Below are 15952 nucleotides of genomic sequence, written 5' to 3' on the forward strand. Positions count from 1 at the left end.
TATGTGTGTTGAGTAAGGGGGTAAGAGGAAGCAGTGTTCTGTGACATGGCTTTGGCAGTTTAGTAAAGTATTAATTGGAGGCAAGACTATTATAAAACTTCAGGCAAGCAATGGTGAGAGCCTATATAAGAATAATGGTGGTTGTGTGAGTGGGCAGAAAAGAACACAGTGAGAAGAAATGGAGGTAGGGGGAGAGATAACAAGCATTTAAACTAAGTGCCTATTATATGCCAGGCACTGAGCCTTTAAGCATTTTCTCAATATTAAGTGGAGGCAGATGCTTTTATTATCCCCAATCTACTGTTGAAGAAATTGAGTCAGATAAGACTTTTGAATCTGGCTTAATGCTCTTTCCATCGAACCACCAACCTGCCTCCATGATAGAAGCTGTAATGTTTATAGAAACAAGATTAGAGAATAACTTGGATAAATGAGATATGTATGTGAATAGTACAAAACATGACCAAGGTTGAGCTTCAGCGCATAGAAGAACGGTGTGTCCTAGAAAGTAATTAGAAACAAAAGACAATCTGGGAGAAAAAATGAGTTCTGATTTAGATATATTGAGTATGAGTACCCTGAGACTTTCAATTCAATATGTTGTTCTCTGCCTTGATTTGATATCATATGATCCATTTAAGGACCCGGGATTGTTCAGCCTGGCAAAATGATCTTCAAGAATTTGAAGGGCTGTCAAATGGAAGATTTAGACTTATTTTTATGAGTCCCACAAAGTAGAACCAGGAATAAGTGGAAGTTATGAAAAGGCAAAATTAGACATGATATTAAAGAAAGCTTTCTTATTAGTTACAGCTGCCCTCCTTGGTGAATTTGTGAACTATTCCAACCATTCTGAAGAACAATTTGGGACTATGCTACAAGGACTTGTACATGTATGTGCAACAGTACATATAACTTTTTTTTTTAATCAATAAATACCATTTTTAGGTCTGTATCTTAAACAGATCCAAGAAAAGGTGAAAAGATATGTTTATACAAAAATATTTTTTTTGGGAAGAATTGGACACTGGAGGGATTAATGTGGGATGTAGCTGAACAAGTTGTGGTATATGATTATGAGAGAATACTATTGTGCTATAAGAAATGAAAAGCAAGATGATTTCAGAAAAACTTGGGAAGACATATAAACTGATACAAAGTGAAGTGAGTGAAAGACTTCGCTCTAATCAAGACAATAATCCAAGACAATTCCAAAAGACTCATGATGAAAAATCTTTTGGAATCCAAAAGATTCCAAAAATATCCATAGAGATAAATGATGAATTCTTGAGTATATATTAAAAGCATATTTTTTTCACTTTATTTTTGTTGGGTTTTATGTGCTTTTTTTTTTTTTTTTTTTGCTACAGGGCTAATATGGAAATGTTTTTCATGATTTCACATGTATGAATGATATATGAAGCAGGAGGGAAGGGGAGAATTTCAAACTCAAAATTTTTAAATTAATGTTAAAAAAATATTTTAATGTAATTGGGAAAGAAAATAAATAAAAATTAATTTAACAACTGCCCAAAAGAATAGCATGCCTCACTCCCTGAAAGCAAAATGGGATTTCAGTTTCAGCATCTAGCCTGTCCAAGTGGAATGATAAAGACAGAATCCCAGATATCAAGAGGAATTTGCATCTCTGTCACACTGAACCATAAGAACTTCCCAGCTATCAGGTAAAGACTTAGTTCAGCAACAACTTATTAATGTTGTAATCAGAACCCAGGTCAAGAACTTGCAGGGTTCAAAGCAGAAAGATAGCAATTAGATCTTATGATGGATCGAATACCCCTCTCTCCCCTCAAGGGCACTGAAAATGCTTTCAAGTTCCCCAATCTGTTCCTAAGATGTTGGAATAACACCATATTCAATGCTCCAAGAAAGTATCAACAGGATCAACTCAGACTTTTCTTCTAGAAGTGTGACAAAATCCAGCACTAACATCAAGTCCAAAATCAGAAAGTAAACTAGAAGATCAAGAAAACAAAAAAGAGATTCCACCATAATAAAGAGTTATTATGGTGGCAGGGAAACTCAAGATACACAGAAGAAGAAAATAATTCCAAAACGTATCTATAAGCAAAACCTAAAAGGAAAATACAGCTTGGGCAGAAACTCAAATGGAATTCTTGAGAGATAAGTTTTTAAAATATTTTAATCTTTTTAATAAATTAAATGAGAGCTCTTGTGAAAAAAATTGGAAAAGAAATTAAAATGATGGAAGAAAGAATTGGAAAGGAATTAAAAGCTTGGCATAGTGTGAAAACTTACCCAAAAATAAACTCCTTATAAATTAGAACAGACCAAATGAAAGATGACTGAGCCAAGAAATGTTAAAAACAAAGGCAAAAGATTGGGGGGGAGGGGAGGAGCGGGAGGGAGATGTAAGATATCTTATAGTTAAAAACTGAACAAATCAAAAATTAAAAGAATCTTTAGGGAATATTAATGTCATAATCAAAAAAAAAATCTAGACATCAAATTAAGAAATTAAAAAAAAAAAGCTCAGATCTTTTTGAATCAAAGGGCAAAGTACAAACAGAAAGAATCCACTAGTTACTTCCTGAAACTCCAAAATGAAAACTCCCAGGATTTTGTTAAAATTCAGAGATCCCAGGTCAAAGCAACTAGAAAGAATTCAAATACTAAGGATTCACAAAATCAAAATCATACATGACTTAGTTTTTTGCTGTTGGATGCAACAGCAAAAAGGAGTATAGAGCTTAGAATGAAAGATCATAGACTTACAATCAAGAATAATTTATGTATTGTTGCTTGTCCTTTGCTCTAGAAGAAGGCCATGACATTAGGGGTAAATTGGATTTAAATGAGGGAAGGTCACCTCTAGGGAAAGCTGTGCAAGGTCACCTCTCTCTAGATCCGTGGCCATATATAGTTCAGGAAAACTAGAAATACCCCTGGATAAAATGGGAGACCTTGGTCTTTTTAGGCTAAGGTCTTCAAAAGATCCCATTCAGTGGTTAAGACTAGGTAGTAATTGAGGCAAAGAATCTCCTCTTTCATCTAGTCAAAAAAAAAAAAAAAAAAAAGACAAAACCACTAAATAAAAAAATCTGGGGGGGAGCGGGGGGGGAGGAGGGGAAGACCCTCCGTGTTTCTGGCCAAAGCAGAAATGATTGCTATTTACATTTAATCAGATTTCAATCAAGATCTAAACAATGACTCAATGGGGTTTGGCCTACTGGTGGGCCAATTCTCAATCAATGAGAATCAGAATGATTTTGTTTTAAGACATAGTCCTTAAGAAAGAAATGTAGAGTTCAGAGAGCTGAAAGAAAAGAAAATAAGTGCATCTGTAGTTAAAGATGTGATACCTTATGTGGATACAAGGAGGGAGGGACAAAGGAAGGGAAGAAAAGAAAGGAGGGGGAAGTAACAAGAGAAGGAGGGAAGAAGAAATTTTCCAATTCAGTTCCAATTTGTGGGCGGCTCTACTCACAAAAGGTTGGTGTTTATCCTTCCTTCTAGGAAGAACAGATTTAAGAATTTTGCACAATAAGAATGATATTACCACTATCATAGATGTTACAATAATATTCTTTGAAAATAGATATTCTACCTTCTAATCATCCAGAGCTAACAATATTGAAAAATGACAGATAGTTTGGAAGCAATTGGTCTGGGAATGTAATGCAACATGCTGATAGTTAAAGCCTTAGGAGGACTGAATTCAACTATTAACATTATGCTACCCAAATTAAAGATCAGACTGAGGCATGCCTGTGTGATAAAGAACTTGATGGTATAGAACTTCATCAAATGGAGCAGACATACAAATTAACATATTAGAAGAATATATTGAAAAATGAATGGTCTTATTGTTTACAAATGTTTTCAGTTTTTTGTGATTATTTTATGGTTGAAATTTACATATCTGGGCAGCTAAATGGTGTAGTGGATAGAGTACCAGCCCTGAAGGTAGGAGGACCAGAGTTCAAATCTGATATCAGGCATTTAACTCATCCTAACTGTGTGACCCTGGGCATGTCACTTAACCCAAACTGCCTCGGGAAAAAAACAAAAACAAAATTTACATATCTATGTTTAAACTCTTGATTTTATAGTACACCTTTATACCAGGCATTTGATTGTTTAACATTGTTGCTTGTCCTTTGTTCTCGAAGAGCACTATGACATCAAGAAGGTGATGCCATCACACACAAGTGAACAAGATATAGGTGAGGAAGGATTGTGCAAGGTCACTGCCTCACCTTCCTCTCCAGAGTCATCTGTATTCAATGGCAAGATATAGATCAATAGGAATGGAGATGGTGCTAGAAATGGGAGATCTTTGCTTAATAAACATTCTGTGATTGACTTGAGTGACATACAAGATCTTTCCCTTTTCCTCTTCACAATATGACACCAAGCAACATTTTTCAAGCCTTATTTCTAACAATCCACTTTCACAAAATCTAAGCTCCATACAAACTGCATTATTCACCAAACTACTTCACTTCACCCTCCTTTCTTTACTTCTCCAAGCTTAAAATGTTCTCTTCTAGCTGTTTCGCTCCTCCTACCCAACTCAAATAACCCCTTGTCTATAAAGATCTAATACTTTCACAAATATGACCTCACATAGCACAAGTGTTGTATATTCTTTGTATGCCTCATAATTACCTACTAAATGCCTTATGTGTGTATTGAGAGAAATAAAGAGAATATATGCATATATACATATATATGTACAAATATAGGGGAATGGTGTTTTGGAAAGGAAATTTTAGCCTGGGCAGTCATTAGATCTTCGGATCCCAAAGACACCGGATTTGACTCACCCTTTCCTGAAATAATGGTGTATTGATTTATTTACTATGACTAGAGCAGAAGATAAAAAGGAGGAAGGTTACTGTGTTGGCAGGACAGATGAGCAGATGGTACAGTAAATTTGAAGGAGAGAGTCCCTTAAATATTCTTAAAAATACTAAAGAGTAGGTCAATAGAGGGCCACAAATCTGTAGTAAGTATTTCTGTGGGCTGCATAGAATGACAGTTTTAAAATGCAATATTATCTATGTTTCACTATATTTTTATTTATTTTTACAGCTATTTTCCAATTATATTTCGATCTGGTTCTGGCTGCTCTTGGAAATGTTGCTGGCCATATGTTTGACACCACTAGATAGATGATTTTGTACTTATTAATCAAGATAGCTCAACTCTATAGAGTGAGATTTTATAGCCTGACATTCCAGATTCTCTGTAATTTGACTCTAGCTCAGTTTTCTAGTCTAATTGATCATATGGTTTAGTTAGGCTAATATTTTGTTAAACCTTGTAAAATGTAAAAATTATCAAAATACCCATAGCCTCTCCACTTAAACATCAGTTGAATAAAATAAAAATATTTATTGTTTTTAGTTGATAATATAGCTTTTGAACTATATTACCATCTCAGGTCAAAGAGAAAGTAACTAGACAAGAAGTGAGAGTAGTTATATTGTCTTAAAGCACTAAAGAGAAGAAAGGAAAGAGGAAGAAGAGTAAAATTGTGGGGCAGGGAGAAGAGAAGGTAAAGTAAAGCTAGGGGAAATTATCTCAAATAATCAAGACAGTAAGCAGTAGTCTGTATAAACGAACAGGTGGGAGAGTAGCTGACACTTCAACTTTACTCATTCCTGGAATTAAGAGGAAGAAGGCAGAAATATACCAGATACAGAATGAGATACAGAAATACACTACTCAAACTGATATGATCCTAGATTGAAGCAATTGTTTTAAACTATCAATTGTTTCCCAGAATTAGTGCCATCTCTTATCTCCTTAATTAATCAATAAATGCCTTAAAAACATTCAATTTTGTATTTTTCCTGGATTATCATAAGCACTTAGGAAAGAGCTAGACACTTAACTCAATAAAAAATCGCTTCGTCCAATTTTTCTTACTCTAGGAGACCAACCAAAATATTAGAATCAAAAGAAACAACGTAGCCCAGACGTCTCAACTAATAATCCGAGGGTGATTTCAAAGAATCATCAGTCTGAATAGAAAAATTCAAGGAGAAACCAATGGAATCCTTCCAGCATAAGATCACAAATTAAGCCCATAGGCAAGTATTAAGAACAAAAATTGTGGGGAAAAGGATGTTTCATTATATTCAAACTAGACATAATCTTCCCAACGAGCTGTTAATATCAAGCAGGGGAACCTGAAGCCAAATCTGAGAACAGAAAGAGTCCATGGTGATATCCCTCTAAACCAAACTCAGAGGCAGACTTCAGCAATAGAAAGTTGTAGAGCTGCAACTCTACAGTAGCAACAGTACCAAATAAGACAGGCCAGGATGAAGTTAAGACCATTATAACCCCACCAAAAATGCATAGAGTCTAACCAAACAAAGTCTTAAATCATGAGAAAAACTGGGAAAATGAGAAAATTTCAAAAGACACCAAGGATACTCATTACAGTGCTAATGTAAATGGCTTACAAACAAAAACAATTAAAATTTCTAATAGAAATGAAGTGTCTTAAAATTTTTTTAAATGATTACAATAAATTAAAGATCAGGAGGAAAAAAAACTGAAAAAGAAATGAGAGCTTCGGAAGAATTAACTGGAAAGAGAATTAATTAACAGTCACAAGAAGTATACTTAGCTAGGTAACAATTTTCCTGAAAATTAGAATAGGCCAAAAAGAAGTCACTGACTCCATAGGCCAAGAAAAAACATTTTTAAAATTCAAAAGACTGAAAAAAATTGAAGAAAATGTAAGATAGATAAAAATTTAAAAGAAAAAAATATTATTTTCAGGTCCAAATTCTTTCTCTCCTTTTTCCTACCTCACATATTGAGAAGGCAAGAAATAGAATATCCATCATACATATGAAATTATGCAAAACATTAATCAAATGTTGTAGGGGGAAAATGAAGAGGAAAAAAATATACTTCAATTAGTTCTCTATTTGGAGGTGAATGGCATTTTTCAGGTAGATAATTTTTGACCTGGGAAATAGATCAAGTTGAGAATTAAAAAAAAAAAAAATTTCATTGGATTACCTGAATGCCACAACCAAAGGTGGGGGGAAAATCAATAGGCATTTTATTTCAAGTAATTATGAAAAGAAAATACCTAAACATATTAGATTAAGAAGCAAAGTGAAAAAGAAAATACACTGATCATTTAATGAAAGAAACACAAAACTGAAAACTGACTGTAAAGTACTTGTAACTCATAACTACACAAATCTAGATCAAAGAACTTAACATAGAATTTTGGAAGAATGAGATATTAATGACTTACGAAAACTTATAAATGCAAATAAAGAATATAAATATTAATTGTGCTTTTTCATGGAGTTTAGCTGAGAAAGGGAAATGACTATAGAGTACATCGAGGGGATGATAAGAGTTTAAGTGAAGGGTTTTTGTTGTTGTTTTAAGATACTGGAGAGTTGGGCGTATTTGAAAGCAACAGAAACAGAATCAGTTGATAGAAAAGAGTAAAGGACTGGAGAGAAAGAGAACTAAGATGAAGCACAAAACTTTTTAGGAAGATACTTTATAAAGCAAAGTATACCAGTACTAGATATCACAATGAATATTAATAAGTAATCTCCTCTCAGTAAGGCCTGAGATGTCATAAAAAGTATAAAATCAATCTTCATTACACATATCACAAAAGTAGACAATTCCTGTTTAGAAGGACTTTCCTTTTCCAGTCCTTAACATTAGAAGAACAATTTGCTATTGAATAAAGAAATTTTTTATAAACGGGGGAAAATTTTTTTAGGCTTGCTTGAAGAGTCATCTTTAAATGGGAGCAATTGTCTATGTCACATATCTTTAAAAAGTAGGTATTGCCTCCACGTCATAAATTATTATTTATCATTTGTTCTGGGCATTCCATTTTCCAAAGTAATGAAATATGGTTTTGTAAATTCCTCATAGGCAGGAACGATTATTTTTCGTTTGTGTCCCCAATGTCTAGTACATTATCTAGAATAAAGTGAGTAATGTTTTTTTGAGATTAAAAATACTTTACAAACAGTTTTATTAAAAATCCCTGTATCATTTAAGTAATAAATCAATATTCTTATTTCACTGCATATATACAGAGTTCAAAAATTAGAGTTAAGAAACACATTATGTAGATTATTAAAGGAGATTTTCCTAATGTTTTCTAAACTTTCAATGAAATAAGCTATATTAGAATCTCTTGAGAAAAGATGTCATATCAATGCAGCTTATTACTACACTTCAACAATTTGGGGAAATTATCAATATATTAATCAGAAAATTAATTAAAGAAGAAAGTAACGTGTCTTGAGGGAATTATAGGATCTAAAATATGAAGAAATCTCTTTAGGCCAACCTCATTTTTCATAAATGAAACCAAACCAAAGTCCAGAACAATTAAAATGACTTCCCTAAATGGGTCACTCAGTAAATATTCAAATCAAGATCCACTGTCTCAAAATCCACTGTAACACACTAATGGTAAGTCCATTTGTGAGTTTTTAAGAGTATGAAGGTGAAGGAAAACACAGAAAAATCAAATGTTGTATATACACTTTTGTGCACACAATCTAAAATTTCCAGTAATCAAAACTTTTTTCTTAAAAACAAACAAAATAGCTATCCCTATCCTAAGTCAAAGAGTACTTAAAGCCAGCAACTGTAAAGACTCTTAGTTTCTTCAAGTGGACCACCATAGTTCAAATGAGAATCATGAAATTATTTTTCAAATTCTCATTTCCAATTACAATGATCGTGTGACTGGTTGCAGAGGTCTCACATATGTACTCTAGAAAAAATCTTTTTTAAAAAAAAAAAATCAAAAGACTAAATAACAATAAAAAAAGATCCAACAGAAACTACAGTAAGCACTTTTACTCAGTTCATGACTGCACAAAAGAGTCCAGTGCAAGAGAGGTACACTTCCTGGATAATCAGAGAATTCAGGAGCACCTGAAATCTCTCCATACAAAAATAAGAAAACAAGAAAACTTGAAGAAAATATGTAAAGCTGAGGCACCAAGGCAAGAAACTAACGACAAAGAAAGAAGCCTCTGAAATAGACACTGCAAGAAAATTACAAACTGCCAGGGGTCTATAAGGAAATATACCAGAAAAAGTTGAAGTCAGCAGCAAAAAATTGAGGTCTAACTCAAATAAAGAATGCAATAAGTACCTAGCACTGGCACAAAGTTCCCAAGCAGCAATTAAGTAAAAGACACAGAATACTACTAAGGAAAAAAATCTAGCCTACAGTCGTCCAAGAAACAAACTTAAGAAAGACTAAGTCCATAAAAATGACAAAGCAGAGGCTTAGAGAGGAAAAATGGCTTGGATATAAGGACTATTAAAGAATACCTGGTAGAAGAGAAGCAAGAAAAAGATGAAATTATAAATAATAATAGAAAGCTCTGGAAAAAAGAATCAGGAGAATAATTTAGAATAAAAATTTACTCAAATATTAAGACTACCTGAAAATTAAAATGAACTTAAAAAAACCCAGATTGCACAATAGAAAGCAGAAGAGTGAAAAAAATAGAAGAAAATATAAAGTATCTACTACCAAAAATGACGGACCTGGAAAATAGGTCAAGGAAATTATATTTAAGAAATCTTCAGACTCTCTGAAAACCAAGACCCCAAAATAAATAAATAGAAATATATAGATAAAATCCCGGTTACATTAGGTCCTTTAAGTTGTTCTTAAAACAGCCTCTCTATATAAAATCTCCTTGACTGTATGCCTACAACTTCATAAAATTCATTCCAAACTATAGCAGAAAATGGCATTATGTATCAAGACAAAAGAGTCAAAAGGCTAAATGTGCTAGTCACTTGAAAATAAATAACCTCCAGACTTCCATCAAACAACCTAATTTTTATGCTTTCTGGAATGAAAATGTAAATAACCCTATCATACCTAATCTTAATTGAAGTAATTTGGGAGATAAATATATTCAAAACATTTGTGACTCTTAAAAAACTACCAGCTTAAGATCCTAACAAGGTGCAGCCTTGGTGTCTTTAGCTGGGCTACCTTCTTATCAGGAGTCTCAGCCACAATGAATTAATTTCCTAATGAACTCTCTGAACTTCCTTTACAACCTCCTCATCAAAAGCCTTACTCCAACAACAAACTCCCCTTTATGTTTCTTCCTTCCACCTCAGAGTGTAAGCTCCTAGAGGGTTGAGGATTATTTTGTTTTCATAATAAATGTTTACTAATACTTGACTTATGATATAGATCTAAACTGGTTAAATTTACAATAGCTTCTCAAGTGTGCTTAATTCATCTGTTACTATGAATGTTTTGGCTTTTTTTAGGTTCTTACCTTATTGTTGTAATTGAATAATTTTGTCTGTCACCCCTAATTTTGGGGTTTTCTTGGCAAAGATATTGGAATGGTTTGCCATTTTCCTCTCCAGTTCATTTTACAGATGAAGAACTGAGGCAAAGGTCATTTGCCCAGGGTCACAGCTAGAAAGTGTCTGAGTTCTAGGACTTAATTTTTTTCCTCCATTGCTCAATACTAAGGCTAAGAATAAAAGATTCTGTGATCAGGTGAGAAGCATACTCTCTCTGATAAGCATTCTTGCTCACATGTGTTAAAAAGGAATTATGATGTAATAACCACTTGTTTTTAAAAAGTTACTACCCTGTAAGAACACAAGCTAAAAATATTAACTCCTCTGCACTACCCTATTCAAAAGTTATACTTGTCTCTCAGTATTATTTAAGCAAATTTGTACAAATTACGCTTAATATTTAATCATATATGTCTCTTCTAAGCTTAAATCTGTACAAGTTCTTTGGTCCAAACCACTGTTTATACAGATGAGAAACTGAAACCCAGAGAGGGTGACAAATGATGCAGATTGTAAACTAGCAGAATTGTGATTCAAATCCAGGGCCCTATAACTACAAATCTAATGTTTTTTCCACAGTATCAAACATAATTTACAATGCTTTCAAGTATTAGCACAGAATATCCATCCTATCTCTAATTAGTAAGGGGGGGGGGGGAGCTTGTTTTAGTGAAGACTTTACAATCTTACTAAATTACCTGAATAACAAACAATGTATCTAGATAGTGGCCTGAATGTTTCATAATCAATGGTTGCTTTAGAAGACCTTAACTATGTGCCCACCAAGATAAACAAGATAGGAGATGAAAATCAGTTACCAAAAAACCTTAGCCATCAGGAACCCTTAAAAAATTAGGTTGTTCTGTATGACTAAGGATTTAATAGTCACATTAGCATAGTTTTCCTAACAACTTGAGAAGTAGATAATACAAGTATCAACAACCCTATTTTGCATAAAGAACCTAAGCACAGAGACTGAGTTATAGTCACATAACTAATAGGTGGCAGAACTTTAACTTGAATTTAGAGCTTATAAATCCAAATGGTGTGTTCATGCCACTATATGATAATGATTTTATTTTCAAGCACCAAAACTTTATCATCCACTTTGGATATTAATATTGTCTAAAACATATTCAATGTAAATGAACATTCTTGATAGGATTATTGACTATTAGGAGAATTTGTCCCTACCAGTAAATGATTCTAATATAAACTGAGCTTTGGCGGGATTTGGGTGTGCTTTCTATTTAGCCATGATACCTTCTGTTTGCCTGTATTCTATACTACTCTTCTTTTCAGTCCAGCTGACTGTGAGATCACTAACATTTACCTAAGCCTAAAACATATCAAATCAGTTAAGGATCCTGAAACTGAATACACCAAATCACCTTCCCAAAATCTCCCGGTTTCTCTACTTCAATATTTCTTTTACTTCTTTTGTTCTCTATTGATGGTACTATCAACCTTTTGGGTCACTTAGACGCATCATCTCCTATTTTTGAATTTTTCCACCCCCTCACATCCAAACTGTTACAAAGAACTATGTCTTTTTTTTTTTTTAAACCTCTGCAATATTCATTTATTATTCCCTTTTCAATTCCCAATGTAGCCACCTAAGATCAACCAATTTAGATCTTCATTCATTACTTCTCTTCAACTTGGAACTATTATAAAATACTTCATTATCTGGTCTTCCTATCTCCAATCTATCATCTCTCCCAATCATCTAATGCACAAACTTCCTATCACACTGCTCTCAGTATAATCCTTTCTTCAAAAAACCATTAGTGAAAACCCATGCTACCGCCAATTCACATAAGTATAAAATAAGTTCCTGTCCTTGGTATTCAAGGTCATTTATAAATTCTCTCAAAACTATCTTTCTAGTTTTGTGGCCATTATTCTCATTCTGCCATTTTTCTATCTCTGGGCTTTTACTTATTCTGTTCCCTTCACCTCTAGCTTCCAAAACCCCACTCTTACAAATAAATCCTTTGGCTAAAATCAGATTGCTACTTCCTCCATGATGTCCCTTCCCACTCTTCTACCTGAAACATGATCATTCTCATATTCCTCATAGCTCTTTGGCTCTCTCCTTTGACCTTATGTATTCCACTTTGCATTCACTTATTTGTGTTTATTTTTTATCTCCACTATCTAATGGTAAACTTTTGAGCACCTACTAGGCTTCATCTTTGAATGTCTAGTATCTAGTAGTGCCTTTCAAAAAGCAAATGGATAACAAATATTTGGTGAACTTCAGTATGTGCATTTTGTAATATTTACTTTAGGTTGTTAGGTATTTCTACGTTTCTCAATTGTCATGCTTTTTTTTCCAGCATGACTCCCAACTGGGAAGACAGTATGATGTAGGAAAAACAGCAAGGAACAGAAGGCAAGCAACATACAGAAAAAAAAGGCATGTGGTTTGGTTCTCGCTCTCCCATTTTCCAATGTGTTATATTGAACAAGTCACAAATTGTTTCTAAGCCTCAGTTGGAAGAAGTCGTTTAGATGACTTCTAAGGTTATTTCTTTTTCTAAATAGATTTTATATGGTGCTGGGCTTAGGGTTAGAAGAATTTGAGACTCCTGAATTTGACAATTCCTAACTGCTGCTCAAGCAGCAAATCTCATTTATTAACTTCTCTGGTGCCTCCGTTTTCTCATCTGGGGATAATACGTTTAATATAAACCTCACAGGACTGTTTGTGGCTCAAAAAAGGTTAATGCTTTAAAATTCTTTGAAACCCCAAAAAGAAATGCTAGCTATTAATATTATCGTGTAATGATGGATTAAGAGCATCAGTTACTATGATAAAACTGAATGCAATAACTACTTACACTAACAAACTGAATGTCATCTTCAGGGTCTTCCTTTGGTGACTCAGTCTCAGAGTCAGTTGAAGATAATTCCATTATCTGCACAACACAAACCAAAACATTCTTTATTAACTCTATAGCAAGGTAGTTCTTTCACGACACTTTTTTTCACTCCTACAAGATGTTCACTGCAGGAGTAACCGGAACTAATAGCAAAGGGAGGAAACCCACTAGAGTACTCAGGGAAGCCCGATGTTAGGATGCAAATCAAACTAAGGAACAGGCAGGGAAGAGGCATGCCCCGATATTTTCTTGGAGACAGGGTGCGGTGAAGGGGTCGCGACAAGAAAGTAAGGTGGGTTTCCCCGATGCCCAAGTCACAGGGTTCCAAATATCTCCCCAAATAAGGAGAGGCGCGCGCTGCGCTGAGCAACAACCCTATCTCATAATGCTCGTAGCCGCCTCCTTCACAATGCAGCCGCCGGTTAACAGCTGCAGAAAACTGCACTCGGGGTAAGACAGCTAAGGCTTAGCACCCCTCCTTCCCCCCAGCTATTGTTGCTGAAGCAACAGCCCCGTTAGCCCCAGGTAGGCCCCCTTCCATCGCCCTCCGCGCCACGCCACGCCACGCCACCCCGCAGCGGGCTCTCCGGCTACTATACCCCCTCCTCCCCGCCCCCACCCAGGGCTGGGGTGGATGCTGCATCAGGTCCCTCCAGCATCTGAAGGAACGGAACCCAACCCCCCCCTCCCCCGGTCCCTCGCCGTGCTTTCCGCGGAGCGGCTGCAACCTTCGGGCGGTCACGGTCATAGGTTTGTGTCTCTTACCCACCTCGGAACCCGGCTCTCCCTTTTTTTCCGGCTGTTCCTCGGACATCTTTCGCTTGCAGTCTTCTCCGCCGCCGCTGTTCCTGCTGCAGCTGTCGCCGCCGCCGCCGCCGCCGGGGCAGCCCTCACCGCCCGAGATCGCGTTCCTTCCTCAGTCCTTCCCGCCTCTCCGCGCCGCCGCCACCGAGCGGGGACCCGCCCCCGCGTGACCGCCCACACGGGGGGAGGGGGAAGGAAGCAACCGGAGCTCCCGCTTCAAAAGTAGTCAGGCCGAGGCGCCGCCTGGCCTCCTGCAGCCGCCGCGGCGGAGAGAAGCCAAACCTCAATAACTCCGTGTCCCTCTCCTCTCCCGAAACTGCCCGTTTCTACCCCCCCTCCCCTCCGCACCACCGCGCAGGGTTCTGGGATTTGTTGTTCTCCCTCGGTCTGAGGCGGGCGCCGCAGGAGCAAGGGGAAGAAAGACCGCCGCGGGGAAAACGAAGCGGCGGGCGAAGCGCGGAGGAGCATGCGTAGTCACTCCCGCTGACAGGGCATGCTTGGTGGGAGGAGTGTATGGGAGGTGGAGGAAAGGGCTGGTTTGAAACGGGCCCCAGAGGAGGGAGGAGTTTTAGAGTTTTTGTATTTACTTTAAAGGAACAGGCTCTTTCTCCTCTTGCCACTAGGCAGCACCCGGATTGGCCTTGTGGTAACGCTTTGAATCCTCACTTTTGCTTCCCTTTCTTACACTCCACCCCCACCTAGATTCTCCCCACCCTACCACCTGCTTGTAGTCTGGGGACAAGCTGGGCCTCTTTCAGGAAGGCTAATTCAACTGAATACGAAATATATATCCTCTTCTGACTTCCATGTTAGGCCTTCCTGCCCCTAGTGAAAATTGGCCTGGATATCATTGTCCCTGCCCTGGGTTTTTTGTTATCATCCCCTTCCACTCTTCCCCCATTCCTATCCCTCTTCCCCACCAGCGCTGGAAGAACAGTCGACAAATGCATGCTGTTCCCTCAAGAAACTCTGCAGGGATGATTGCCCTTCAAATATGGCAAATGGCAGAGATAGATGGATAGATATGATGATGGATGGATAGAGACTCGATTCATGTGGCCAATAGCCCGAGCATTTCTATGGCAGGGGTGGTGAAAGAAGGGAGATCATGAGATGTCATTAGATAGGTAATAAAGGGTTATGGGACTTTCAAAGTAACTGTGGCTGTACACAAAGCTAAATCCCATAGACTATCTTGTCAACCATAAACCCGTGATCTGATTATTTGGATTTGAGAGTATTACAAAGCTTTCTCTACTCCACATCTAGGATTAATTGGTAAATAATGATAGTAGTATCCAATCCCAGGTGTCTAGTGACAGCCTTCAGGCTATTTGTAGTCTACTTTGGCCCATTCCCATAATTCATGTAATATATATATAAAAGGGTATGGGGAACAGAATATATTCCTCAAGCAACTTGGCCTAGCCATGCTAGGTGTCCATATCTAAACTCATCCAATGACTATGAATTTAAGACACTTGATAGGATAATCACCAACCAGCCTCTCTCGCCATTTTTAACTCTGGAGCCAAGAATAATTATAAAGATGGAGATTGAAAAGAAACTTTGAAGCGGGGAATACTATTGGTAATACTAACGGGTCTTTTCCAGCCCTAACACGTGAAAAATTTATTAATAAAATGAATCCTGACACTGTCCCACGTGGAGTAGCAGGTTGCAAACACAAAACTCTATACTGGAGCAACAGAATTAATGATTCCTTGGCGGGGTGGGTGGGATAGCTGTAATTGCGTCCAGTAGTTTTCATTCTAGTTTTTATTCGCTGACTCTGCAGCCAATAAGCATAAGCCCAGGAACCCCATGATTCCTGTAGCTTTTCAACTTCACGCTACGACCGCGTGTCATTGCGTGGGGGTGTGGCTTCCAGTAGATCCCATGTGGTT

The 15952-nt window shown here is 36.8% G+C and overlaps 1 protein-coding gene across 4 annotated transcripts in view; it reads right to left on the reverse strand.

Annotated features, from left to right (window-relative positions):
- ZNF451 (zinc finger protein 451) overlaps nucleotides 1–14945 on the reverse strand; it is a 106566-nt gene extending 91621 nt beyond the window's left edge. For 2 of the 4 annotated variants that reach the window (XM_031964698.1, XM_031964695.1), the window contains exons 1-2: nucleotides 14011–14945; nucleotides 13200–13277 (exon numbers count right to left, since the gene is read on the reverse strand). In XM_031964698.1, coding sequence (XP_031820558.1) covers nucleotides 13200–13277; nucleotides 14011–14055 — 123 coding nt within the window. In that variant the 5' untranslated portion in view covers nucleotides 14056–14945. Of the gene's footprint in view, nucleotides 1–13199; nucleotides 13278–13409; nucleotides 13576–14010 lie in introns of those variants that run through there. The other 2 variants (XM_031964697.1, XM_031964696.1) reach the window with 2 other exon arrangements.
- Nucleotides 14946–15952: the final 1007 nt, after the last annotated feature.

Source organism: Sarcophilus harrisii, chromosome 4, assembly GCF_902635505.1.
Source record: "Sarcophilus harrisii chromosome 4, mSarHar1.11, whole genome shotgun sequence".
Lineage (NCBI taxonomy): Eukaryota > Metazoa > Chordata > Mammalia > Dasyuromorphia > Dasyuridae > Sarcophilus > Sarcophilus harrisii.